General features: G+C 38.6%; 3 protein-coding genes across 3 annotated transcripts in view; 1 reads left to right on the top strand and 2 right to left on the bottom strand.

Moving 5' to 3' along the window:
• The window catches only part of LOC116287893 (brefeldin A-inhibited guanine nucleotide-exchange protein 1), a 32185-nt gene extending 19364 nt beyond the window's left edge, over window positions 1-12821 (top strand). The window contains exons 29-39 of the mRNA XM_089025596.1: window positions 236-366; window positions 896-1034; window positions 1458-1593; window positions 6151-6368; window positions 7491-7548; window positions 8043-8150; window positions 8787-8926; window positions 9265-9439; window positions 9951-10089; window positions 10806-10923; window positions 11347-12821. Of these exons, the coding sequence (XP_088881722.1) occupies window positions 236-366; window positions 896-1034; window positions 1458-1593; window positions 6151-6368; window positions 7491-7548; window positions 8043-8150; window positions 8787-8926; window positions 9265-9439; window positions 9951-10089; window positions 10806-10923; window positions 11347-11493 (1509 nt within the window). The 3' untranslated portion in view covers window positions 11494-12821. The remainder of the gene's footprint in view (window positions 1-235; window positions 367-895; window positions 1035-1457; window positions 1594-6150; window positions 6369-7490; window positions 7549-8042; window positions 8151-8786; window positions 8927-9264; window positions 9440-9950; window positions 10090-10805; window positions 10924-11346) is intronic.
• Window positions 2101-5155, bottom strand: LOC148914184 (uncharacterized). The gene is made up of 6 exons (XM_089025966.1): window positions 5095-5155; window positions 4734-4913; window positions 4383-4598; window positions 3384-3791; window positions 2494-3007; window positions 2101-2400 (listed from the first exon to the last, which is right to left on the bottom strand). Exons 1-6 carry the CDS (start codon window positions 5153-5155, stop codon window positions 2265-2267), a joined length of 1515 nt encoding a protein of 504 aa, XP_088882092.1. The 3' UTR covers window positions 2101-2264.
• Window positions 12814-25848, bottom strand: LOC116287894 (acetyl-coenzyme A synthetase, cytoplasmic). The gene is made up of 18 exons (XM_031694600.2): window positions 25497-25848; window positions 23370-23461; window positions 22987-23090; window positions 22403-22475; window positions 21858-21933; window positions 21424-21535; window positions 20902-21017; window positions 20459-20533; window positions 20066-20183; window positions 19737-19867; window positions 18532-18664; window positions 17666-17722; window positions 17362-17442; window positions 16725-16833; window positions 15801-15940; window positions 15271-15330; window positions 14272-14317; window positions 12814-13982 (listed from the first exon to the last, which is right to left on the bottom strand). The coding sequence occupies exons 1-18, from the start codon at window positions 25829-25831 to the stop codon at window positions 13771-13773; spliced, it is 2070 nt and encodes a 689-aa protein (XP_031550460.2). The 5' UTR covers window positions 25832-25848; the 3' UTR covers window positions 12814-13770.
• Window positions 25849-26575: the final 727 nt, after the last annotated feature.

Genomic DNA, 26575 nt, shown 5'->3' with positions numbered 1-26575 from the left:
TGAGGACAGCGGTGAAAAAGCTATTGTTCAAGGTAGCATCGGTACCGTGTGCGTGATAAAGGCCAATAATTGCACATGGATAATGCTCGTCTAGTTCACGTTCATGGGAAGCGTGTTGCACGCACTTTTTTATTACTTTCGTATACATATTAAATCCCTAAAATTGCTTGGCATATATTTTTCCTAAAATTGTTTGGCATATATTTTTGATATTTTGTGATGATTTTTTCTTCAGATGTTTAAAGATCACAGCTCTGAAGACGGTGTGATATCTGAAGCCGATAGGGTCTGGGTCAAAGGCTGGTTCCCAGTACTATTTGAGCTCTCGTGCATTATCAACCGATGTAAACTGGACGTTAGAACAAGGTAAGAATTAGGACAGACATGACCGAAGATACGAACAATAATACCTTATATGTTCTAAGTATCTATGTCGCATTACAGTTTGGTCCCAGCTAAAGGCTGTTTTTGTTATGTATACTAAAATATCAGCCATGTCTTTTGAACTTTAACTCAACAGCAATAACAACGATAACAACAACGACAACAACAACGACAATAACAACGACAACAACGACAACAACAACGACAACAACGACAACAACAACGACAACAACAACGACAACAACGACAACAACAACGACAACAACAACTACAACAACAACAACGACAACAACAACAACAACAACGACAACAACAACGACAACAACAACGACGACAACAACAACAACAACAACGACAACAACAACGACAACAACAACGACAACAGCAGCAACAACAACAACAATAAAGGCAAAAGAAACAGCAGCAATAAAGATATTTTTTTCCAATCTCTTATTTGTTTCTTTGTTACCGTGTCGTGTACTGAATGCATACATTTGTGTTGTTGTTTCAGGGGTTTGACGGTGATGTTTGAGATTATGAAAAGTTACGGTAACACATTTCAAAAACATTGGTGGCGAGACGTGTTCCGAGTCGTGTTCAGGATATTTGATAACATGAAACTACCAAATCAACAAGTAGATTGGTCTGAGGTAAGGACAAAATACTTTATTCTACCCCCTCCCCCTCGGGAAACTATGTGCCATACCATAATAAGTTATTAAATGGAGATTGGGTAGGATGACGTACAACATTTTTCTCACGTGTTATTGTTGTAGAAATCTTAGTCACGTGTTATTGTGTTGTAGAACTCAGAGTGGATGACTATCACGTGTAACCACGCCCTCTACGCTGTAATAGGCGTGTCTAATTTTTGTCACGTGTTATTGTCTTGTAGAAATCAGAGTGGATGACTATCACGTGTAACCACGCCCTCTACGCTGTAATAGGCGTGTCTAATTTTTGTCACGTGTTATTGTGTTGTAGAAATCAGAGTGGATGACTATCACGTGTAACCACGCCCTCTACGCTGTAATAGGCGTGTCTAATTTTTGTCACGTGTTATTGTGTTGTAGAAATCAGAGTGGATGACTACCACGTGTAACCACGCCCTGTACGCAGTCGTAGACGTTTTTACGCAGTACTTCGAAGAGCTATCGGATGTACTACTGGATGACATGTTTTCTCATCTTCTTTGGTGTGTCCAACAAGGTAAGAGTTCAATCGACTTGTGCCGATTTGTAGAGGTAAATCTCATCTGTTCGCCGGTCACGCTCTTATCTCATTGATATCCGGCAACCGATTCGCTATAGAGGCTTTGCACCATCACATGCTGGCAGCCATAATACAGCTTGGACTGCCTGTGGTTAGATGGCAGAACAGTAAAATCTCTTTACTCTCGGGAATCGAATTCTTACTTATGTAAAACGATTGTATTGCTCCTGTTATCTAACGTGGCTGCCGTCACGTGATGGTGCAAAGCCTACGTTACGACATTTTTGAGTTTCGAAGTATGATGGAGTCTCTCTACAAAAACATTGCGCTCCATATTTTGAAGAGTATGAGGAAGCAAGCACCCTTCCCCGCCCACTTTATTTTCTCGACATAACATAATTATTGTAATTATTATTGTAATTATTTTATTTCAAAATATTTTTTAAACCACATATCAATCTATCAGGATAACATCAAATGTAGTTCAAATAGAGACGCGTCACGTCAGATATTTGTTTAGTTTTGTACAATCTCTTTCCAAGTTCATTCAAATCATTAAAAGGTTTGTGAAGGACGAAATCATTTTTAAAGGTACTTAGAAGACCTGCTTTTGACCTCAGAATCTGTAGTCCAAAATCACAAGTAAAAAGTAGATATTTAGTTTAAATTTACCAACTGCACTTGTTCTTCCTCTTCTTCTTTTTCTGTTGCCGTTTCCAACGTCCATTATTCCCTTTGTTTTGTGTTTTACTTGGCTGCTGTGTTTCGTCACCGAATATTTCCTTTAGGAATTCCTCTTGTTGTCTGTGGATGATTCAACAAGAATCACCAGTAAACATTATTGTCCACTTTGATAACTTTTCACCTAGCAGATTCCCATACGTTTGGTTTACCTACCTTTTATTTGGCCTCCTTTCAAAATATCTGACGGTAAAATAAAAGGCAATCAAAACTGTAATAATGTAGGCGGTGACGGGAGTATAGAGAATCAGAATGATCTTGGTTGTCTCTTGCTGTAAGTACGAGGCCCATTCTTGTGTTTTTGTAATGAGAGCAGATATGGCATATTTTAATTTGATGGCAGTGACAGAAGGTGTAGGATTAGCAGCATATAACATGGCATCGATTTGTCCGTACGACAGCTTCCATTCTTCTCTCCCTGAACTTCTCCTACTAGAATTAGATTTAACATTCCTAGGAACATAGATTATCGTGTGTATTGAGTCGCGTCTTTTGGGCTTGTGTTGTGTGGCTTCATCACTAGTGGATTTACGAGGTGTTGTAGAGTCAACTGTTCTTCGTTGTGGTTGAGCCCTGTCATGTGATGCGGGTTTTTTCTGGCCATGATCAAAATCATAGTCACCATGTGAAGCGGTAAATTCTGTGCTTGGTAGTAAGCGGCTCGTGTCTGCTAAGAAATAACAATGCAAAAATCTGTGTCAGAATGAAAGCAAAAGGACTTGAGCAAAAGTAACTGCTTTCTAGATGTGATTCAGTACGCCTAGTAAAGGATGAGATGTTAGTCGAAGGATGGGGGAAGGATGGGATCTTGATGTAGGTCTGTATCAACACGGGTTACCTCACCAGAGACACCTGTTACAGGGCTGTAACCGCTGCGCTGAGTCAAGTTATATGAATGAAAACCTTTACAGAAAATACAAGAAGCTAGTTGTTCAATAAGTTGAGGAATAAATAGGAAAACAAGGGGCCTTTCTTAGCTCCTTCTTCAAGCGGGTCCTACAGGAAAGTGGTTGTCTTTTTGTACTAAAAACCAATCTTACATTTACCATGATGTAGTTGCATGTCATCTACAGCACCAAGGGTCTTCTTGTCATGCTTTTGGTCATCGTCCAGGGCCAACTCGATTTTATCAGCAGAGACAACAGGTGTTGCAGTTGATGACAAGTGCATGTCAGTTACAGCACCAACGGTCTTCTTGCCATCATGATGTTCTTGATCATCGTCCAGGGCCAACTCGATTTTATCAGCAGAGACAACAGGTGTTGCAGTTGATGACAAGTGCATGTCATCTACAGCACCAAGGGTCTTCTCGTCATGCTTTTGATCATCGTCCAGGGCCAACTCAATCATATTAGCAGAGACCTTAGCAGAGACCTCAGCAGAGACCTTAGCTGTTGCATGTTCAGTACTGTTATAACGAGTGTCATTGTACAAGTGCTTGTCTTGTACGCCTGCTGGAAGATGGAGAAGAAGTATGAATAAAAACTGTAAGAGTATTTGATGAGACCACATACTATAACACGGCTGATGAATAGAAACAAGAAAACTCCCCGAAGTTCTTCCAACAAGTTGGATGGAAGAATATTAATAACCAGCAACAGTCTTTTTATTTACAGCTGTATGTGTCAACTAGTGTTGGAAGGATGTTGTATATGAACTGAATCCCTATGGCTTAGAAGACTTGATAGCCTTACTTAGTAAAGATCTACTCGTCTTGGCTTTGCATGTTTGTTACAGATGTATGAACAGAATCCCTGTGGCTTAGAAGACTTGATAACCTTACTTAGTAAAGATCTATTCGCCGTGGCTTTGCATGTTTGTTACAGATGTATGAACAGAATCCCTGTGGCTTAGAAGACTTGATAACCTTACTTAGTAAAGATCTATTCGCCGTGGCTTTGCATGTTTATTACAGATGTATGAATAGAATCCCTCTGGCTTAGAAGACTTGATAGCCTTACTCAGTAAAGATCTGCTAGCCTTGACTTTGCATGTTTGTTTAATACTGATCACTTTTGTAGTTTGATTTAACATCATTGACTCACCATCATTTGGCAATTTCTCCTTTACTGCATGTTGTTGAACAAGATGTTTAATTTGTATTCTCCAAGTGATAGTCGGCATGGTAAAACAATCAAGTATTTGTACCACGTAGTTCCTCAGTGAATACCATAAAGATGGTTGGGCTTGTGGGATCGGAAGAGTAACATTATTGAACTCCGTAATGTCACACTTGGGCCAGCCTCCTTGCAGTGGACAAACTGTCGTCAAAGGAAATATAATCATTATTAATTATTCAAGTAGGTTTTTGATGTAGAATTGCGTACATGGGAATCATATGAGAAAATAGAATTGAGCTGGGTGTTGATTGGTTTGGAAAGAAACAAAAATCTCACCATCCTTGGCCAGTTGTTCAGGTTTTTCTTCGTTCACTTCTATATATTTCTCCTGTAATCTGCAATCTTTTGCAGGTATCAAATCGTAATAATAATCATGTATCCCATCGGTATGGTGGATACACGTCACATACATGATGTCCGGGTTCTCCACCATCGTAGCGTTTAGTAGAGATGCTTCTAAATTGAAAAACAAGAATAGAATAATGAGGTGAATAAGATATAAGGTTAAATAGGAAGAGTGAGTATAACAAGACATAATTGGCGTTGATGACCATTCTCTTCAAATGATGACTTTTGGAATTCTTTAAAGACGATCAAACCTGCATTCGACAAAACTTCGTAACATGATTTTTCTTACCGAAACTATCACCATGGTGATGAAGTTTGCACTGGATGTCTCTAATTTCATTTTTATCCATTTTAACTGGATTTATATACGTCGAGATTAAGATAAGCACGAAAGTAGTAGAGAGCGACATCTTGATGTCCACTCTCGTTGCTATTCCTTGCAAACTAATCAGATCAATGTGTGACGTAACATCATCATCCATCATCAATTAGAATAGTGACGTATATACACAGGGTGACCGTGCGTTGATGTTGCATTTTATTCATTCTCTTTAATTCACATACGTTGTAGATTTTGATAGCATGTTAATTTTAACACAAAGAAAATTTGAGTTCACCGACTGTTTCGAGCTTGAAGAGTTTGAAGAAGTGAAAAAGTTTATTCTTGATATTTGGCTCATCAAAACCTTCAAATGACGTCATCTCGATGAGCGCACGCGCACTAATTCTTACTGCTCATGCTTGACGAAATAAAGGTTTTGGGCGCGAAGTCAACCCATACGTAGAAAGGCGAATATAACGGCAATAAGCCTGAAGCGAGATGACGTTTTACCCCCGTCTCTAGACCATAATCCTTTTTGACACTGCTTTTGTTCTTTGATTATGACTATTTTTCCTGTATTCTCTAAGGAATCAAAAATTTTAATATGAAAGAATTTTAAAAACTATAATGGTGTAGAGTCGGGGGTAAAACATCATCTCACTTCAGGCTTATAGACCGGCCGCGTGAGCTTTGTTCGGCAATTTTGGAATGAGTGGAATTTACGCGCTCTGTTTGGGATAAAACTCGTAGAAGATTACCGCGCATATTCTTCGAGCTTCAGGGAACAGGGTACATTGCTGTCTTCTGATCCTCAAATTCTATTGTATCTTGTTTTTCATAATTTTTTAAATGAAACGATTTTGCAGGAATAGAAAAGCAAATTCGAAGGTGCCCATGTCAGTAATCTTCAGACATTATAGCTGGCATCTGTTTGAATGAAACTCCTCATTGATCAGTTTAAAAGGGAAATCATTAAACAGTTGCTTGTACACAACCTGAACCCGTTTCTATTTCTGTTTCCAGACAACGAACAGCTTGCCCGTTCAGGAACAAACTGCCTTGAGAATCTAGTCGTCTCTAACGGCGAGAAGTTCACTCCAGAGATGTGGGAGAAAACATGTAAATGTATCGAGGATATCTTCTCTTCTACGTTACCTCAAGACTTGATGAGTTGGGGAGCAAACATGAATAGACCGTCACTAACTACACCTGACAGTACTCCATTACACAGTCCCTCACAGGTGGGTAGAACACTGGATTAATGTTAACACTATCACCACCACTATTACTATCACCACCACCACTACACCTGACAGTACTCCATTACACAGTCCCTCACAGGTGGATAGAACACTGGATTAATGTTAACACTATCACCACCACTATCACTGTCACTACCACCACTACATCTGACAATAGTCCATTACACAGTCCCTCACAGGTGGGTAGAACACTGGATTAATGTTAACACTATCACCACCACTATTACTATCACCACCACCACTACACCTGACAGTACTCCATTACACAGTCCCTCACAGGTGGATAGAACACTGGATTAATGTTAACACTATCACCACCACTATCACTGTCACTACCACCACTACATCTGACAATAGTCCATTACACAGTCCCTCACAGGTGGGTAGAACACTGGATTAATGTTAACACTATCACCACCACTATTACTATCACCACCACCACTACACCTGACAGTACTCCATTACACAGTCCCTCACAGGTGGGTAGAACACTGGATTAATGTTAACACTATCACCACCACTATCACTGTCACCACCACCACTACACCTGACAGTACTCCATTACACAGTCCCTCACAGGTGGGTAGAACACTGGATTAATGTTAACACTATCACCACCACTATTACTATCACCACCACCACTACACCTGACAGTACTCCATTACACAGTCCCTCACAGGTGGGTAGAACACTGGATTAATGTTAACACTATCACCACCACTATTACTATCACCACCACCACTACACCTGACAGTACTCCATTACACAGTCCCTCACAGGTGGGTAGAACACTGGTTTAATGTTAACACTATCACCACCACTATCACTGTCACCACCACCGCTACACCTGACAATACTACATTACACAGTCCCTCACAGGTGGGTAGAACACTGGATTAATGTTAACACTATCACCACCATCACCACTGTCACCAACACCAACACCATCATCACCATCACCATAATTACCACTACTACGACAATCACCACCACAGCAACTAACAATTTTAACACCATTACCTTCACCAATGACTGAGAGATAAGAGAGAAGAAATCTGAGATTGCATATTTTCTCATTTTCCTTTTTTGATTTATTTCCAGAAATCTGTTGATATTGAATTACGACCCGAGCACGACATCGTTCCTCGATTACCAAACGGTGAGTGATAATAGAGTAAAGATTTTATAACAAAGATCTCAGTATGTGTCTGTCCATGCCACAGCATCTTGGATGGACGGCTTTCCTGCTCTCGAAACAAAAACGTCTATAAAGGCGATCCTCCCCCCCCCCCCCCCCCCCCCCCCGCAATTTTATTTTTAAATGAATTGTGTGTAAACGATATATGTAAATGGGAATGAACTTAACAGTGGATTCCACAGAGTGGCTCTTCTTCCACTGGATTCCAATTGGCATTTAAGAGTTGATTTTTGCAAGGGGAGGAATACTGTGGAACCCAGAGAAAAACCCTTGAAGCACAGAGTAGAACCAACAAGCAACTCTACTCACATACGACACCGAGTCGGGGAATCAAAACCGGTCGCCTTACCTCACCGCTACGCCACCCGTGCTTCCCGTTGTACGGTTCTTCACGTACAACGACTGAAACTTCAAAAAACCTTTTGGCTTACTGTGTGTTGTTGATTGTTGTTTAGATGAGGACGAACCATTAGAACTACATCAGGATAACGAGAGAGATGATATCAGTGTTAGTAGTTTATCTATGGTGAAGTTTGAGCCATCAGACCCTTCTCATCCACAAAGTAAGTAGCATTACCACCATTATTACTACATCGACGTCATCATTATCATCGACGTCATCATCAGTGAACGTCACCACCATGATCGACGTCATCATCGTCATTCTCATCAGTGTACGTCATCATAGACGTCATCATCATGCATTACTCTCATCGTTGTACGTCACCACCATCATCGACGTCATCATTCTCATCAGTGTACGTCATCATCATCATCGACGTCATCATCATCATCACTCTCATCAGTGTACGTCACCACCATGATGGACGTCATCATCATCATCATACATCAATCTCATCAGTATACGTCACCACCATGATGGACGTCATCATCATCATCGACGTCATCATCATCATGCATCACTGTCAGCGTTGTATGTCACCACTATCATCGACGTCACCATCATTCTCATCAGTATACGTCATCATCATCATGCATCACTCTCATCAGTATACGTCGTCATCATCATACATCAATCTCATCAGTGTACGTCACCACCATGATCGACGTCATCATCATCATGCATCACCGCTCATCAGTATACATGTCAAGTACCACCGCTGGTTATCATCGAGTGTCTTCTACACCTCAGCACGATCATCACCATTGCCTTCATAATCTTTCTTTCTTCCTTCCAGAAACAACATCGGAACAGATCTTCACGTCTTTACTCATCAAGTGTGTAGTACAGTTAGAACTCATCCAGACAATCGATAACGTGGTGTTCTTTCCTGCTACCAGTCGAAAAGAAGACGCTGAAAACTGGGCAGCTGCTAAGGTAAATACAGCTAAATACCCGTTTATACTAGCATTTTTGTAGTGCGTCTTAAGCGGAATTTTCATTGGCGATTTTACGGTACCAGATCGCAGCCAATTCGCCGCAAATTCGACCATAGTTACTTTCAAGTGAAAATCGCCGAGCATGTTTGAATTTGCAACGACTTGGCTGCGATCCGACGTCGTAAAATCTGCGTTTACACGTGCGATTGGGGGTGCAGAATAGATAGAATCGCCGATCAAGTCGCACGACAAGATTGCCAGTGTAAACGGGCCTTCGTAGGGTTCTTAAGTAAAGATAATTAAGGTTCACTGAATTTTTTGTAAATGCCATTCTAGTGTGACAGTTTCTCTCGTGGTCGGGGAGACAGCTCCATTCCTCATGATGTTGGGATGTTTCAGTTCTTAAGCTCCAAGCAGCTTTTCTCGTTCGTCAAGTGCCTGGAAGACTCGCACCGATTCGCCATGTCTTTTAATTCAAACGACGAGCAACGGACGTTTCTAATGAAATCAGGTTAGAAAACGATGATGTCGTTGGGCGTTACGTTTTTCCATTTCAGACCAAGTTTCATTCTAATCTCGAGATTCATGTGTCTTCTCATGCGCAACCGCTAAACAAAGAAATAATACTCTAGGGAATGACACGTGGTCTGTAATGGAAAAACTTTAAGTGTTCAGCTTGCCATCAATATGGGAGAATGATGCAACGAACATATAACGAATTAAAAAGATCCCTAGATTTTTTATTTGTTAAATAACAGTGGCATAACAGTACGCATTGTTTTAAATAAAATAATATTGAAAGGCAGCGTGATGTTTGGCTCTTGCGTAGAGTGGTCTTGAAGGTATCCTGATACCCAGCCCTAAAGTGAGTCAGGATGGCATGGTGATAAAACTCTCGCCCCTCACCTCTAAGGTCCCAGGTTCAAATCCCAGTCACCCCATGTGAGCACACATGAAACACAACTTCCTCCCTTGGAAGTATAGTGTAGAAAGGTCATTTATTTATCATGTTTCTATATTAGGTTTTAAAGGCAAATCAAAACCAAATCTACTGAAGCAAGAGACATCCAGTTTAGCATGTCTTCTTAGGATCTTATTTCGAATGTACTTGGATGAAAATAGAAAAGATGCTTGGCCTGAAGTAGAAGCAATGATAATCAGGTATGTCAGAATGCCATAATTATTAGCCATAGGAGAAAAACTTGGTCGAGTTGGCATTGCAGTGCATTTTGGGTATGTCTTGGGGGGGGGGGGGGGAGAAATTGCCACCATCTTGGGAATGTCACCTGAAAACAGCCCCAAAATGCATTACAATGCAAACAGGACCCACTTTTTTTCCTCATCCTTGGAATGGCATATAGTCATGGACCTCTGGGTGACGATGTATGAGGAAATTGTTTCACTTTGCTGAAATACTTGTCTTCTTTTTGGTTCCTGTCAATTAAAGGTTTATTAACTCAGATCATAAATTCGATTGACGAAAGACAAATTATGACTAAATGTTCATCTCCTCATTTTACGAGGAAAGCACCTGTGGTTCGCGTCCCATAATTGAATTGGAAATTGATTTTTGCAGAGGAAAGAAACCTTGAGCAAAACCCTCAAAGCACAGGAGAGCTAACAAGCTACTCTACTCACATGACAAGTCCTAGGATCGAACACGTCACACTTACCACTAGAGTGATGTGAGGCAGCACATTAGTGTCTATTAGGAGCTCCACCTTTAGCAGTGCCTAAATCTTCCCTTTGGAGTTGTCTGGATTCATAGAAGAAAAAAGTGCTGATCATATATTTGAGAGCAAGGGCTAAGGGCGTTCGCAATACCTTTTCTGAGTGTCATGGAATTTACTAACTGTGTATATCAATATTGCTTTTAGACTCTGTCGTGAATCACTATCATATTACTTGTCTCTCGAGTCATCTAGTCATCGTGAAGCTTGGAGTTCTCTTTTACTACTCTTCTTAAACCGCATATTAAGACTTCAAGACGACAGGGTAAGCAGGAAAAAAAACACATTTCTACTACCACCCAGGGGTAATACTGTTTGAAAAGAGGTTGTTGTGTTGTGTTGGCATGAATAACCATGGGATGGAGAGGGCAGGATTAGATGTAATGAAATGGTTGTTTACAAGAACCGTGGAACACCCTCAAAAAAATGTTTGTTTTGGGCTGTTGGGAATAAGATTAGAAAAAGGACTTGAATATATGTATATATGTAAATAGCAAAATATATAATATATCGCCTATGCCTCGTGTTCCTAAGCTTGCTTCTCTCATGCTCTACAGCTTCCACTGAGTGTGATTATCCACACGCATTTTAGATCACTTCAATAGACCTAAATAAAAAAGTGAGACTAAACCCCCTAGCGTCTTCTCCACACAGTCCATGCTTTATGTAAACATTGCTCTTCTTCCAGTTTAAGGTCCATCTGAAGTCTTACTACCCATTGTTATGTGACCTGATGTTACTGGACATGAAGATTGAACTGAGAACTGTACTCCGTACCATGTTCCAGAGAATAGGACCAGTGTTTGGTATCTGTGACTCAGAACACTCCAGTTAACCGATTAACTATCAATCAATAATGGTATCGTAATTAATTGATTTATCAATCTATGTAAGACCCCACCTTGCACCCACCTTGCCCCCCTGAGTTCCAAATTGTCATTGGTTGAACAAGGCTCTGAATTAGCAATTCTTACAAAAGCTGTTCCAAACGGGAAAGAAAATGCAACAATTAGATTTTTCTGTCGGCTCGTCAGGGAGTTGTTTTACATGTTTTACATAGATTGATATAAGGTGAACAGACGTGTTGGAAACCATGGTGATTTGTGAAATAGAATGGCCGATTTTTTTAAATCATCGCCTTTAGGATTATAGAGGGTTTACTTCACTGATTGGTTGAGCAATGCAACCGAGACAGATTAGCGAGTATTGAATTATGCCATGTTGCCAAGTCCCTTATAGAGCATTTGGGATACCTGTGGTACGATGATAAATTATAAATCCAGCAGCAGACAGGAGCATCGCTGCATTGTAGTTACTCCTTTTCTTATAACAATAAAACAAGCACTTGCAATAATTCTTGGTAATCAAGGTAATCAAGCAAATACACATGATCTTGTCATTGATTCCAAGGTCATGAACAATATTATATCATGGTCCCAACCGTTGCTATGTCACACAAATTAGCTCAGAATATAAAGCTTCGATTGTGGAAAATTTACCATAAATGGTTTCAGTTGTTTACCGTCCCGTGAAAATCAAATCAATTTACCTCGGAATCCTTGTAGTACTCTTGTCTTGTAAAGCAACATTTGAATTTAATTCTACTGGAAAACTGCTGCAACAGTGATTGTTTGCTATTGAGCAAGTAGGAACTATGAATTCTCTACTTTCGCATACTCCATAATGCTTTGCGCCTTGGGATAAACAATCAAAAAAATTATCCAAAAATGAAATGTTCTTCAATTGACTGTACACTATACCTACTTTTATCTGTACAAAACTATTTAAAATTTTTCATTTTATATTTGGATATCAAACGAGGTATTTTCAGGATTGTCTGATCAGCCTTCATCACTGCATAAGTGCGTTTTTACCCCCAAAGCTGCAAAGTATTATGGGTGTGCAACAGAAGAGAATATCATTACAACTCACTAATAATTACAAAAAATTATCTGACCCAATAATCCTTTGCGAACAGCAATAAACTGCACACTATGAATTGTGGGTTCATTCAATAATGCATGCTTATTCGTTACATTGATAGTCTTTTTAAAAGCAACTCACTCCAAATGACAGGCTGTTAAACCAAAGGTTATACGGCCCATTACCGTAGAGAATATTCATTTGTAAATTGAAAAGAACTAAATAAACAAGACCAAGATAGTTGTGGTTTATTGAACTGAAATAGTCACAATAAAGGAACTAACAACAGAGAACTTTTAAGTGTAAAAAACATCTTCCTGGTCCAAAACAAAAAGCAATTCCCGTTTTTATTAAAGATTTTTTTTTCATGACATTTTTTTTTGTCCAAAGTTTCAGGTGGAGGTTGATTTATTTGCTTGATTTTCAGTTGGTTTTGTAAGCAGCTGGACCCGGAAATATGAAACAACTTAAAGGTTCTATTGGATACAATTGAATGGCCAATGATTGGTTGCCAGATGTGGAACTCAATTTCCTGAGCAGGGTTTTCTAACACCAGTAACCAATCAATAGACATTCAAGAATGACATTTACTTTCCAAAGAATTTATGTGAAGAATTTATACAGAAAGGGATTATGGGATTGAATGAGGGGAATGCAAAGTCGCTGGATGACAGTCAGATTACTTGTTGACAGCATTAAGTCATAATAAGCTCATTTCATTACGTAAATTTAAAAGTAAAAAATTGCGAATATAGGTTTTGCACCATCACATGCTGGCGCCCATGATAGTAGAATTGCTTTTCATAGATTTCGAGTGCATGTTGAGACAAAGTCAAATAACTAGCCTTATTCTACAGTAAGTACAAAAGATTGATCCAAAAATCCTATGTACGAGAAGACAAGTTATGTACCTTGCTCTACTCCACCCCTCCCCTTCTCACTCCTTACTGTGGAGGGGAGGGGTGGGGAGAGTGGATGGATTGTGATAAGACTCTACCGTCAAGTTTAGTTTGGTAGAAAAGGTAAACAAATTTAGTCACCTCCCTTCCCATTTGTCTATTTACTAAAGTGCTCAAGGGGTCGGGTGGTGGAGGAGAGGATGGATAGTGATAGGACTTGGGTATATAAGGGTTTGGGTGGTGGTGGGGGAAGGGGTCGATAGCATTCTAAAGTCTAGTTTCAGTCTAGTTTAGTCTGGTAGGAAAGGTACATGTGGCCTTCCTTTAAACAGACTAGTCACCACTGCTGGATCATAGATAGTAGACAAGTCACCTGTCTCATGATCATTCTTGGCTACCTTACGTAGAATGCGTCTCATAATCTTGCCTGATCTGGTCTTTGGTAGGATTGGTGCATTTTGAATGACATCAGGTGCAGCAAATGGACCGATCTTCAGACGAACTATAAAATACCAAAGGAATCATCTTTCTCTTACTATAAAGTTTTCAAATTTCACCCTTTTAATTTTAACTGGTGGAGGTTATGCTCGGTACTCGCCACTGGTACTTCCCTAGTTTGGAGCCTAGCTCTATTGTGATTGTCCCACGCTGTGATACAACAGCTAAAGCCCCTGGTACATTTGCCTTGCACCTTGCTTTTGCTTGCTCTTTATTCACACTTATCTAGATCCAAGACATGGTCGTACAACAAGAGTGGTTCTGTGTGAAAGCAGAGGTAATAAGATTCTTACCTTTTTGCTTCAGTTCTTTAATAAGTTCTTCACTCATCTCTGCATCCTATGAGGACAAAATATCAAGACTTAGACCAAATTGACACAACACTCAAAGTACTAAACTAAAACGCTATAGGGAATTCTGTGTGGGTGAGAGCACTTGTGTGTTTCTCTTTAGCATGGTTTTCACTTGTGATGGAATCGGAGTTGGAAGAAGCTTATGATTAAGTCAAACCAGGAAATAAAGTAGGGATTGGAATCGAGCACAACAGAATCGGAATCGGAAAGTTTACTTTGCCTTGGCTTACAATAGACCATTTGCAGGACATTTTCACATGACTGTTACTGGACAGCAAAAAATTCACTCGTCCTTCATTTAAAGAACTTTTGCTGGATTATTAATGTCATACAGTCAATTCAAAAAACGTTGTCGTCGACCGGCTCAAGCCTACGCGATTGGACCGAAAGGAATATGGGTAAAAATCACTGAAGCAGTTAAATATTCGTTCTGAATTAATTGTTCCCGCTAGTAAAGAGATAAAAATGGCGAGAAACAATCCATCAAATGCATGTCTTTGCGTTTAGGAAAAGAAAAACAAAGTAGTTATGATTCAGTTCACAATTTCGAAAATATGAAGGCATTAAAAAAACGTCTCCTTCAACACTACCCGCTCGCCTACGAAGGTTCGTGCTGTAAACCAGGCATAACTAGTCAGGCTTCAATGATTGCTACCCAGAGTTCCTTTCGGTTCAGTCGCGTAGGCTTGAGTTGGTCGACGACAACGTTTTTTGAATTGACTGTATGCTTGAGATTTCAAGATACAAAGAATTTTAAAGTTGACCAGAGCTTTTACCAAGGGACCTTTGGCTGAATTGATTCGTTATCAAAGTGATATATCAGCATGGGACTGTTTAATGCATAATAATGGCCTATTACATTGCATGAACTGCTTCTGATTTCGATCTCCATCACAAGTTAAGAATCCAGCATTAGAAAAACGTTAGTCATAGACATACCTCCATTAGCGACACAAAACAGTAGATTCCTTCGCCCTTTTCTTTATGAGGACATGAAACCTGGATGAAACAATCCATGGCCAGCAGTAAGTAACTTAGAGGTACATTATTGGACAAGAGATCAAGCCAATAGGATTTATATATTTATTTGGGGATGAAAATGTGGGGTAACTATTCTCACTGAATAAATTATCAATAAGCAGTATAAATTAAGACACATTGCTCATTGCATAACGTCGTTTGGAGCTTTGGAAAAGAATTTTGCCCCACCCACCCACCCCTAAGCCTGGTGGCAGTGGTGTTCTCGTTTTCCCTATTCTCGCTGTTTGCCTCATCATCGCAGATCTCGCCCCATAACTTAATCACACTGCAATGTGATAAAGGCTTCAGTGAGAATATATTACTAATCTAACAGTGACTGCATAGACATAGGGATTTGATAGAATGATGATATTCAGCTGCGTATCCAGTGACGGTATGGTAATGAACAATGAATAATGGATCAGAATGATGTGGTCAATTGAACCTACCACAGCCGCTTCACTGACATCATCGTGTTCAACAAGTGCGCTCTCAATCTGAGCAGTGGACAAGAGGTGACCAGATACATTCATGCAGTCATCTGTACGTCCTGTCACCCAGAACATCCCGTTGTTATCTCGCTTACATCCTAACACAACAGAAGAACATATACTTTTAGCTTTAAGATTTTCTAATAATAAGAAATTTAGATGTGTTAGTTGATACCAATGGTGCAGGCAATAAAGATTATGATGACGATAGTGATGATGATGATGAAAATGATGGTAGTGATGATGATGATGATGATGGTGATGATGGTGGTGATGATGGTGCTGATGATGGTGCTGATGATGATAGTGATGATGATGGTGATGATGATGATAGTGATGATGATGATGATGATGATAGTGATGATGATGATGAAAGTGATGGTAGTGATGATGATGATGATGATGGTGGTGATGATGATATTGATGACGATGATGATGATGGTGGTGATGATGATATTGATGATGATGATGATGAAAGTGATGGTAGTGATGATGATGATGATTGTGGTGATGATGGTGATGATGATGATGATGAAAGTGATGGTAGTGATGATGATGATGATTGTGGTGATGATGGTGGTGATGATGATAGTGATGATGATGAGAAAAGTGATGATAATGATGATGATGATGGTGATAGTGATGATGATGATGATGACAAAGATGATGATGATACTAATGATGATGGTGATTATGATCAGGGGTGGATCCAATGAATTTGTCCCTGAGTGGGGGTTCAGGCATTATTATTAGGTAAGAATTCCTTTGGGGGAGGGGGTGGTAACGTGAACCCTGTGACCACCACCTGGAAGCACCAATGATGATCTTTACGATGTTAGCGATGATGTTGATTGGCTATAATACAGTGTATATCTTACTCACCATCACCGGTCAGATAATAGCCTTTAAACTTGGAAAAGTAGACATTTTCAAATCTTTGGTGATCGTTGTAGATTGTACGGGCCATGCCAGGCCATGGACGCTTGAATGCCTGGAAAGATGTACAAACATCAATCAAACATTAATGTCAATCAATCAATCAACACCATTAATTTGATTGAAATATCATACATAGCTTTTAAAATCAAGCTACTGTACAATACCTGCTATACAGCCATACCCTGACTAACTAGATCAGCCCAGAGGTTATTTCAGGGTCCATCAATCAGTGAGTTAGATGTTATTGGATTAGCCCAGAGGTTATTTCAGGGTCCATCAATCAGTGAGTTAGCAGTTATCAGATTAGCCCAGAGCTAATTTCAGGGTCCATCAATCAGTGAGTTAGCAGTGCCCTGACTCAGATTAGCTCAGAGGTTATTTCAGGATTTGATCTGTGAGTTAGTCATATCCTGACTTAGATCAGCCAAGAGGTTATTTAAGGGTTAAATTGATCTGTGAGTTAGCAATGCCCTGAGTTAGATCAGCCCAGAGATTGTTTCAGGGATCAATCAGTGAGTTAGCAATGCCCTGACTCAGCCCAGAGGTCCCCAGAGGTAGTTTCAAGAGCATTGACACCCACCAGATATCCTTCACAAGGACCTTCCATCTCTTTTCCTTCCTCACTGATAATCACTGGCTCAATACCAAAGAATGGAAATGTCTACAATTAAACATTTATCATTAGTACTTCAGCTATGATCTTCAGCTACCCTTCAAGGGCGGATCCAGTAATTTTTCTAGTGGGGGGTGCATCATCCAGGATTTCCATTTTAGGAGGGGTGCAGTACCCTTTACTTACAAACTCAAACACCAATAATGGAGTAGATATCAGTTCATCTAAGGGGGGGGGTGCGCTTTATTTGATATTTATCATATATACTTACTGCTGCACCTGGCCTCATGGGCGTGGCTCCTGGCATAGGTGTGATTACATGACCCCCCTGAAATAAAAGAAAAATATTAATTTAGTCATAAAAGCTATTATTCAAATGATTTCTCATTAGCTATGTCTTTATGATTTCAATTTTCGAGGAGTAGGCCTGCATAAAGAAATTTAAGGAATTTTAAGGACCTAAAAATTTTGATGAGTTTGGACTTGAAAACTATATTTATCAGAAAGAAGAATGCAAGATTACTACATTTTGGCATCGTCCAATATCATTATCAAGCGAAATATCTGGACGAAAAACATTTTAAAATCCAGGAGTTGTTCAAGAATTTTAGAAAAGTGTAAACAATATTTTAATTTCTATTTAAATTTTTCCATCTTCCATCAAAGAGTGAAAAGATAGAGCAGTTTTTGCATGCTGTTTTCTAGGATTTTAATTGCCTGATTTTATTCTCGCGCAATGTGATTGGTCTGGCAAAGCCATAACATTGGTGTGATCTTGTCTGCACCATGTTTATGCCATGTTTTGGGCATTTGATTGGATTCAGAGTAAATTCTCGTGCAATGTGATTGGTCTGGCAAAGCCATAACATTGGTGTGATCTTGTCTGCACCATGTTTATGCCATGTTTTGGGCATTTGATTGGATTCAGAGTAAATTCTCGCGCAATGTGATTGGTCTGGCAAAGCCATAACATTGGTGTGATCTTGTCTGCACCATGTTTATGCCATGTTTTGGGTATTTCATTGGATTCAGAGTAAATTCTCATGCAATGTGATTGGTTTGGTGTATGCCTTGCTATGTCACAACCATGCCATTTTCACAGTCATACGAAAACTGCACTAGTTAAAGAATACTTACAGTCTCAGTTTGCCAGTAAGTATCCACTATAGAGCATTTCTCATGACCGATGATTCGATAGTACCACAGCCATGCCTCAGGGTTAATAGGTTCACCTACTGTTCCAAGAATTCTCAGACTACTGAGATCATGCCTGTGGTAGACGTGAAAATAGTAATGTCATTTACTATTTTTGGATAAGGTTCAGCATGGGTAGTATGGGTGGCGTTTGTGGCTAACGCGTCCCCAATTAGTGCAAAAATGGCTAGACACTTAAATAAAGATATTCATTTTATTTTTATTTTTATAATCATTCCCTATACACTGAATCGAAATATGGCGACCAATTTGAATAACTATTGTCCTGCACTGACTAGTGACTGACTAGCCTCGTGTTCACGTGGAAACATAAAAGCATTTTCACATGTATAGGAGGCTAGTCAGTCGCTAGTCAGTGCAGAACAATAGTTATTCAAATTGGGCGCCATATTTCGATTCGGTGTATATAGAATGAAAGCAGATTACTTGCAGTGACTTTTTTAAGAGAGAATTTTCTGAAAACAAATTTGGACAGAGAAAAACCAGAAAACCTGGAGAACAATCTCACAAAGTCCAGGAAAGAACTAGCTTTACCCACATAACCCTCCATGTTAGGGGATTAAAACTGGGTCACCCCTACCCCTACTAATGCCATCCATAGCAAAAGAACAAGTTAGTTTTATTGGTTAATAATAATAAGATACTAATGAAATTTTTTTGTTAAAATTAAGCTAAGATGACAGCTATCAAGACGTGCATAAAAGACCTTATTGATCTTGGTGCAATGTTTTCTCATTTCAGACTACGAGGTATTCTCTCGAGATTCTTTGTTTGATTTTGTATATCCATATTTTGGTGCATTGTTTAGTTCCAGAAATCATCCATACCCACCCCACAGAGGAATTTGGAATTTCCAAAGAGTAGGTGGGTCAGAGAAAGAAAACAAATTACAAAGTTTGTATGGAAGACAATTGGAATTTCTGGGGGGTAGGGGGGTGTCTTAAAAAACTTCCTCTGTGAGGGGCGGGTATGGATAATGTTTGGAACTACACATTCCAACCATTAAACATAGTGAAAAATACTCTAGCTGGGGAATAACACATGGTTTGTAATGGGGAAAACATTGCACCAAGATGGATATTAAAGATCTATTGGGACCAAAAGCAGTTCACTGATTTATTACTTACTTCTTTATTTCATGCTTGAACTTCATCAAAGCCCTGATTGCGGTTGGTGCAGTGTAGAACTTCTGGACCTTGTATTTATCAACAATTTCCCAGAAACGACCGGCATCAGGGTAGAATGGAGTGCCTTCAAACTAAACAGACAAGGTGTGCATGTTAATGTTTGGCTATGCCTAATCCTTATTATTTTATAATCATTATTATTCAACAAAATGAAATTACATCCATTCTTCTTCCTAAACCAATGCATTCTTTTTCAATATGTATGTAGAGCATATGCATTAGATTTCATTAAGTTTTAATATAAATATTAAAGTTGCTATGAAACCTACCAGTACACTAGTCGCACCCATTGCCATGGGACCGTAGGTGATGTAACTATGACCAGTAATCCACCCAATATCTGCTGTACACCAGTATATCTCACCAGGGTGGTAATCAAAGGTATATCTGTCAATCAAATAATCAATTATAAAAAAATGCTTAATGGTCCAAAAACACCTTCCAATATACCCAGTGACTAATTTAATATAATTATAAAAGTAAAAAGATGGGTTAGAAAAAACAGAGAACAGAGAACCAACAACGACTGAGCTACTCACACATGACATCGAGCCCAGTAGGACTCGGGACAGGTCAGTACACGCACTACTATGTAACTTGTGCTACCCTTCATTAAATGAGTGATAGATGTGGAAGAGAGTAAGAGGTTTTTTTTTACTTACTTAAAAGTGACTGCTGTATAAAGCATGTAGCCACCCGTTGTGTGGGTCAAACCTTTTGGCTTTCCTGTTGAACCACTGAAACAATAACATACCATTAGATTAACAAATTACTAATATTACATTCAAATCATTTGAGAGCCATTTTTAGCCTGTGTGTATGCAGAGGGCTGTTTCAAAAGTGCAAATGAAGTCCCCTGTCTCTCTCTTTCCCTCTCCCTTTTCAAATGATACAAGTCACTAACAAATATGAACCATGTAATGGATGTTATAAATATGACACAATTTCCAATCTTTGTCTCTTTGCTCACAACTTTGAAAACAGAAATCTTAGTTACGAAATAAATATAAGTCTTTCTCAGTAAAAACATTACACTATAGGTGCATGAGTATATAAATTATATCATTGTCTGAGTAACTATTGGCGTATTGATGTAGTATTATACCTTGTGTATAACATAAAGAGAGGGTCTTCAGCATCCACCCAGACTGCCTCATGCTTGTCACTTGCTGTTGCCATCAAGTCGTGGTACCAAAAGTCTACATTCTCTTCAAATGGGGTCTTGAGGGGAAATGAAATTGTGTTTAGAAATCGTCATTGTGCTATAGTTGAACCAAGCATTATTGTTTTTCCTTCCAGAGATGGACAGGAAGTAGAATATGTAAAAAATAAATGAACAAATGAATAAATGGAGAGTAGAAGTTAGAGGGTAGAGGGTAGAGGGAGAAATGGATCAATGGATGGCAGAGTGAATGGAAGGAATTAGGATTTAATGTATAAATGGATGGATAGGCAGATCAATGAGTAGAAGACAAAAAGAATGATGATAAAATTAAAAATGGATGGATAGGTAAAAGGATGGATGGACGGATGGACAGACGGACGGATGGATGGATGGATGGATACAGACAGAAGAAATATATATAAATATAATCTAGTGGGATGAATACTAATTAATAATACTTACACTCAAACTTTTACAAGGTCTTTTAGGAGGAGGACTGTCTGCTGCACCATTTTCAGCTTGTTTGGTTGCTCCCAGATGTTGGACTACAATGCAGGTCTCAACTATGAATTCACTAAACAAAATGTATAAAAAATCCATCAATGAAATATACATTACAGCGCTTTTTATTATCGTGTGACCTACTGACTCAAGACAGCTGGCACTTCGGCTTCCATCAATTTAACTTACAATGGACTGAGTTCATTCCAATCTGAACGAGCAATAATAAAATTCCCGCTCAACCAATGAGAGACAACCGTTTCATGTCTTTTAATGGACATTGAAGTATTTTGATTCCAATTTTGGTTAATTAGTCATCTTCCTTACCTCTTCATGAGAAGTGGTAAGAGTCGTCAAGGCATTTTCCCTAGAAAGTGACAATCTCTTTGATTTACCTTTGAGCACAGATTTTCTTGGCATCATCAGAAATCTCTTTCAAGTTAATCATTTTAAGACCTCTATACGAACCATCTGTAAATACCGGATCAAGAAATGAAACAAAATTAGAATATGACCAAGTTTTTCAGTTGTCCATATGACTGGGAAATGTACAGGGGTGCTTTCAATTTACCTGAAAAACAGGAAATTCCAGTTGGAAACACAAACCCTATGCATCATTCTGATCCGAAAGTTGGAAAAACTCAGTCTTGAGATTAAGGTAATCCATTTTCCCTGCTCTCTTTGGTTCTTCCAGTAGACGCATGCAACGTTTGTTGGAAGTTTTCTGCTCTTTTCTTAACATTAGCATTATAATTATTTCCAATCCGGATGGATTGTTTTAAATGGTAAATACGGCCCCAGTACTATCTTACAGCATGCTGACATGTTATTCATTGTCTTTCCGTAATTCATCCAATCAGAGTATTGTTTTATACTGTTCACACTCATACAGTTTATGAAATCTCTTATATTTTGTCATGACCTGTACTCTTCTGCTTACCTGCAGTAACTAAAACCTTGCACTTTGAATCTAAGATCCTCTCGGCCAATGAGTGAGCAGAAAACCCTCCAAACTGTTTCAAATAGAATAAAAATAAACAAGGATGAAAAAAATGAAATGCGCTGACTACAATCTTATTCTTGCTGCCAAGGTAATACTTTTTATACAGCTTGGTGAATAGCTATTGCAATGATGCAATGATGCACACACTCATACTATACACTTCACATGCTCTATCTAACAATGCACTTTTCACACTGATGCTATATGACATTGGTCACACAATATGTGGTCACACAATATGACATTGGTCACACAATATGTGGTCACACAATATGACATTGGTCACACAATATGACATTGGTCACACAATATGACTGGTTACATGATGACATGGGTCACACAATATGACATAGGTCACGAAATATATCAGTTACACAATGACATAAGTGACAAAGATCAGTCACACAATATGACACGGGTCACACAATGACATGGGTCACACATAAACATTGGTCACACAATATGATTGATGATTCAATTAAAAACTCCACGATATCGGACACTTTGGAACTTCAACTCACCACGATGGAATGGACAGCTCCAATCCTTGCACAAGCCAGCATTACAACAACTAGTTCTATAATCATTGGCATGTAAATGGCAACCCTATCACCTTTCATGACCCCTAAAAAGTACAATATTGAAGACTTATGACACAACTAACAGTCTCAAACAGAAACCATGACAAAAAATAACGGCTGGTCAGTTGCTGGTCCTTATGACTGGCCAAATGGTTTTAGCTCAGCCATACCTCATTTCTAGCCCAATATTACTGCTCCAGGCATAGATTAGGCAGAACGAGTTTCAATTCTGGCCATACATTCTTTAATAGATGACTACCCATCACTTTTGGCCCTGCAAACATGCTAAGCAATTTTACATTTTATATTATAAATAATCATACCTTTGGCACATAGTACATTAGAAAACTTGCAAACTTCTTTGAGCAATTCCCCGTAGGTAATCTTTCTTTCATCGCCTGGGGAATTCCCCTCCCTAATAATAAAAATACACAAATTATCATTTTAATAGTAATGATTTAATGAATCATGCATGATTGTAATGAGTAACAACCAAGTAGCTTTACTTCATAAACTAAGGCTGGAACAAACTTCATGCACTGTGAGGCAAACTTCGTAATGACAGTGAAAAACTTAAATTACAGGGCCTGGTTGTAGGAAGGGTGGATAGCACTAGCTGACGGATAATTTTATCCAGTGGATAAATTTATTGGATAACAACATCAATTTAACCCAGGATACTGGACTGCAATCAGAGATACAGCCTGCTCTGGCATCCAAACCGAAAGTATGATTTCTTAGGATACTGAATTGGAAAAATTTAATGGGTCCTTGTTTCATTACCCATTCAAAAGAATCGTTGCCACATTACTGTCAATGCGTAGTTCCAGAAATTATCCAACCCCCCCCCGGGGAATTTTGAATATCCAAGGGGTGAGGTGGGGTGGTCAAAGAAATAACAAAATTACAAAAAATTTAAAAAATTGGAATTTCTGGGGATAGGAGTTGGGGGGAGGAGGGGGGGGGAGGGGGTATAGGTAATTTCTGGAGCTGCACAATAGATAATATCAGGGTGAATATCGGTGCGTGTAACACTCCACAAAGAGCTTTTCAATTTAGTTGGCGTGAATTGGACATATGAAATTTGCCTGATTTTTGAATTTTCATTTTTTATGATTATGTCAAAATTCGAATATTATCTCATCAATGTCAATTTTCAATTTTCGAATTCAAAAATTAAAAATTAAAATAAATATTTGAAATGACTTTTCGAAATTTTGATTTTGTACTCTGAAAATGAACTTTGGAAAAATATCCTGTAGACAGGGGGAGGTGAAGATTAGGCGGACTGAGGGTAGGTGGGTCCACTAACAACGACAATAATAAAAAAAACCATAGAGGGAGGGGAGGCACCAGGGAGGGTGTTATAACAACATGTAACCCTTGAGAGAAAACCATGGAAGAGTTTTCGACCAATTTGTACGATGATGAAAGCGGAAGTGGACCCACCTACCCTCAGTCCGCCTAATCTTCACCTCCCCCTGTCTACAGGATATTTTTCCAAAGTTCGTTTTCAGAGTACAAAATCAAAATTTCGAAAAGTCATTTCAAATATTTATTTTAATTTTTAATTTTTGAATTCGAAAATTGAAAATTGACATTGATGAGATAATATTCGAATTTTGACATAATCATAAAAAATGAAAATTCAAAAATCAGGCAAATTTCATATGTCCAATTCACGCCAACTAAATTGAAAAGCTCTTTGTGGAGTGTTACACGGACCCCACCTCCCCCTGTCAAGTATTCATTTTTATCCAAGAACAATATTATTGAATGAAATAGACTCCTAAAGGAAACAGCACATTGGCTACAAGTGCAATTTCAAACATTTATTTATTTATTTTATTTGAAAAACTTCATTTATTTAGAGCTGTCTAAAATTATTGGTAAATGTAAATGCAAAATATGTTAATTATCAAAGCTGACAGACAAACTGATATAGATATTGAAAGACTTTATCTTTGTCGTATGGCCACTCCTCCCAAACTACCAAGTACTCTCGACTCACTTCGAAGATCACATTTCATTCATTGTTTTAACAAACCGCACGAGAAATCACACCACTCAATACAAATCCCATCCTTCAACACTTACAACTTCAAAAAAACAATTAACAAGAAAAAAATATTTGCATTTCGTTGTTTGTGAGAAAAAATGATGGATATTGTTTTTGTATTTAGGGACGCCGAAGGAATACTTTGTTTATGTTTTAAAGTGTGAACTTTGAAGTTTAACTTATTGTACTACGGGTTTCACCTCAGCATATTTCATGCAAACCTTAGAATGACTAATTCGGGGGGAAATTTAATGGTATAGCTATAAGGAGTTTATAGAGATAAGGTTTTATAAGGTTCCACGTCACTAGCTTTATTGAAAGGCTCGATGGTTTTGTCTACAGCACGCACGAACTAAGCTAACAAAATTTATGATAAACACTTAATACCTACCAGTAAAACGCCACGGTGTCTGCTAAGCCATTCTTAACGTGTCTATCCAGCAAATTATAACATATATTAGTCTTTGCTCCTTCCATCCATTTTACATCCACCCGGCCTTTGTTCAAGTCAAAGTTGTAATTCAAAAAGTTCTCGGGTTTTGGCGGGACTTGCCAATGAAATTCTTTTGCTACATCTCCCCAAAAACCTGCCGGATCTTCCAGAGACTTTTTGTACATGGAATTATATTGCTCCATGCTTGAGATATATGCAGATTTTTTGTTCTCTTCCGTTGGGTAAAACCATCCTTCTAGTTCCTTTGCGTGCTCGGGTGATGCAGCCGCCATCTTGATGTCTACACGACCAAAAAGGAAGAGCATCAGGGAGGGGTAAGTGAAGGCAAAAGTAGTCACCTAAGGGCGAGGGGCCAGCCACGTATCTCTTTAGCTTCCGATGGAACATAAGCAATGCTTTCATCATATTTAATCAAATCTTTTTTGGAGATGATAATTAAATTAAATTAAAAGATTAATATGATGAAGAAATTATGTTTGAGGAATTAGTTTAATTTCCGTGTTTGAGGTCAAATATATTCTTCTGAAATTTGTTTTTTTTGAATGAAATTGATGAAAATAAATTTGATGTCAGGTGCAGAAAATAAAGCATTGTGGGAATATTTATATAGAATCCCTTGATCCAGCAAGTCTTTTGTTTCGTTCTGTTCAAAGAAAATATCCAATTCCAAATGTTTTCTTCAAACTAATATTCATGCCGAGTCTTTTCTTCTAGTTCAAACGAGAAGTTTTCCTTTTCTTCTGTAGTTATGAGGAAATGTTTGGTTAAACTTAGTGTATGACATCACAAAGAGGACGATGAACCATACATTTTGACAATAGTTCATCATGCTGTATAACATTATGTGCATGGTATAGAAATCACAAGGACCTCAGTGTACCCTCAAAGGTAGAAAGCCTTAGAAAATAAAATAAAGGCATTGCTAATAAATACCACAAGTTTGCTCTTTTCATTTGGAACTTACTTTTTTCAATTCCATAAAAAAATATAAAAGAATAAATTTGATGTCAAACTCA

The sequence above is a fragment of the Actinia tenebrosa genome, unplaced genomic scaffold, assembly GCF_029948245.1.
Source record: "Actinia tenebrosa isolate PJP-AT-01 unplaced genomic scaffold, QUT_ActTen_1.0 PGA_scaffold0__85_contigs__length_37466705, whole genome shotgun sequence".
NCBI classification, from domain to species: domain Eukaryota; kingdom Metazoa; phylum Cnidaria; class Anthozoa; order Actiniaria; family Actiniidae; genus Actinia; species Actinia tenebrosa.
Note: the sequence above shows the minus strand (reverse complement) of the source record. Positions and strands in the feature narration are given on the sequence as shown.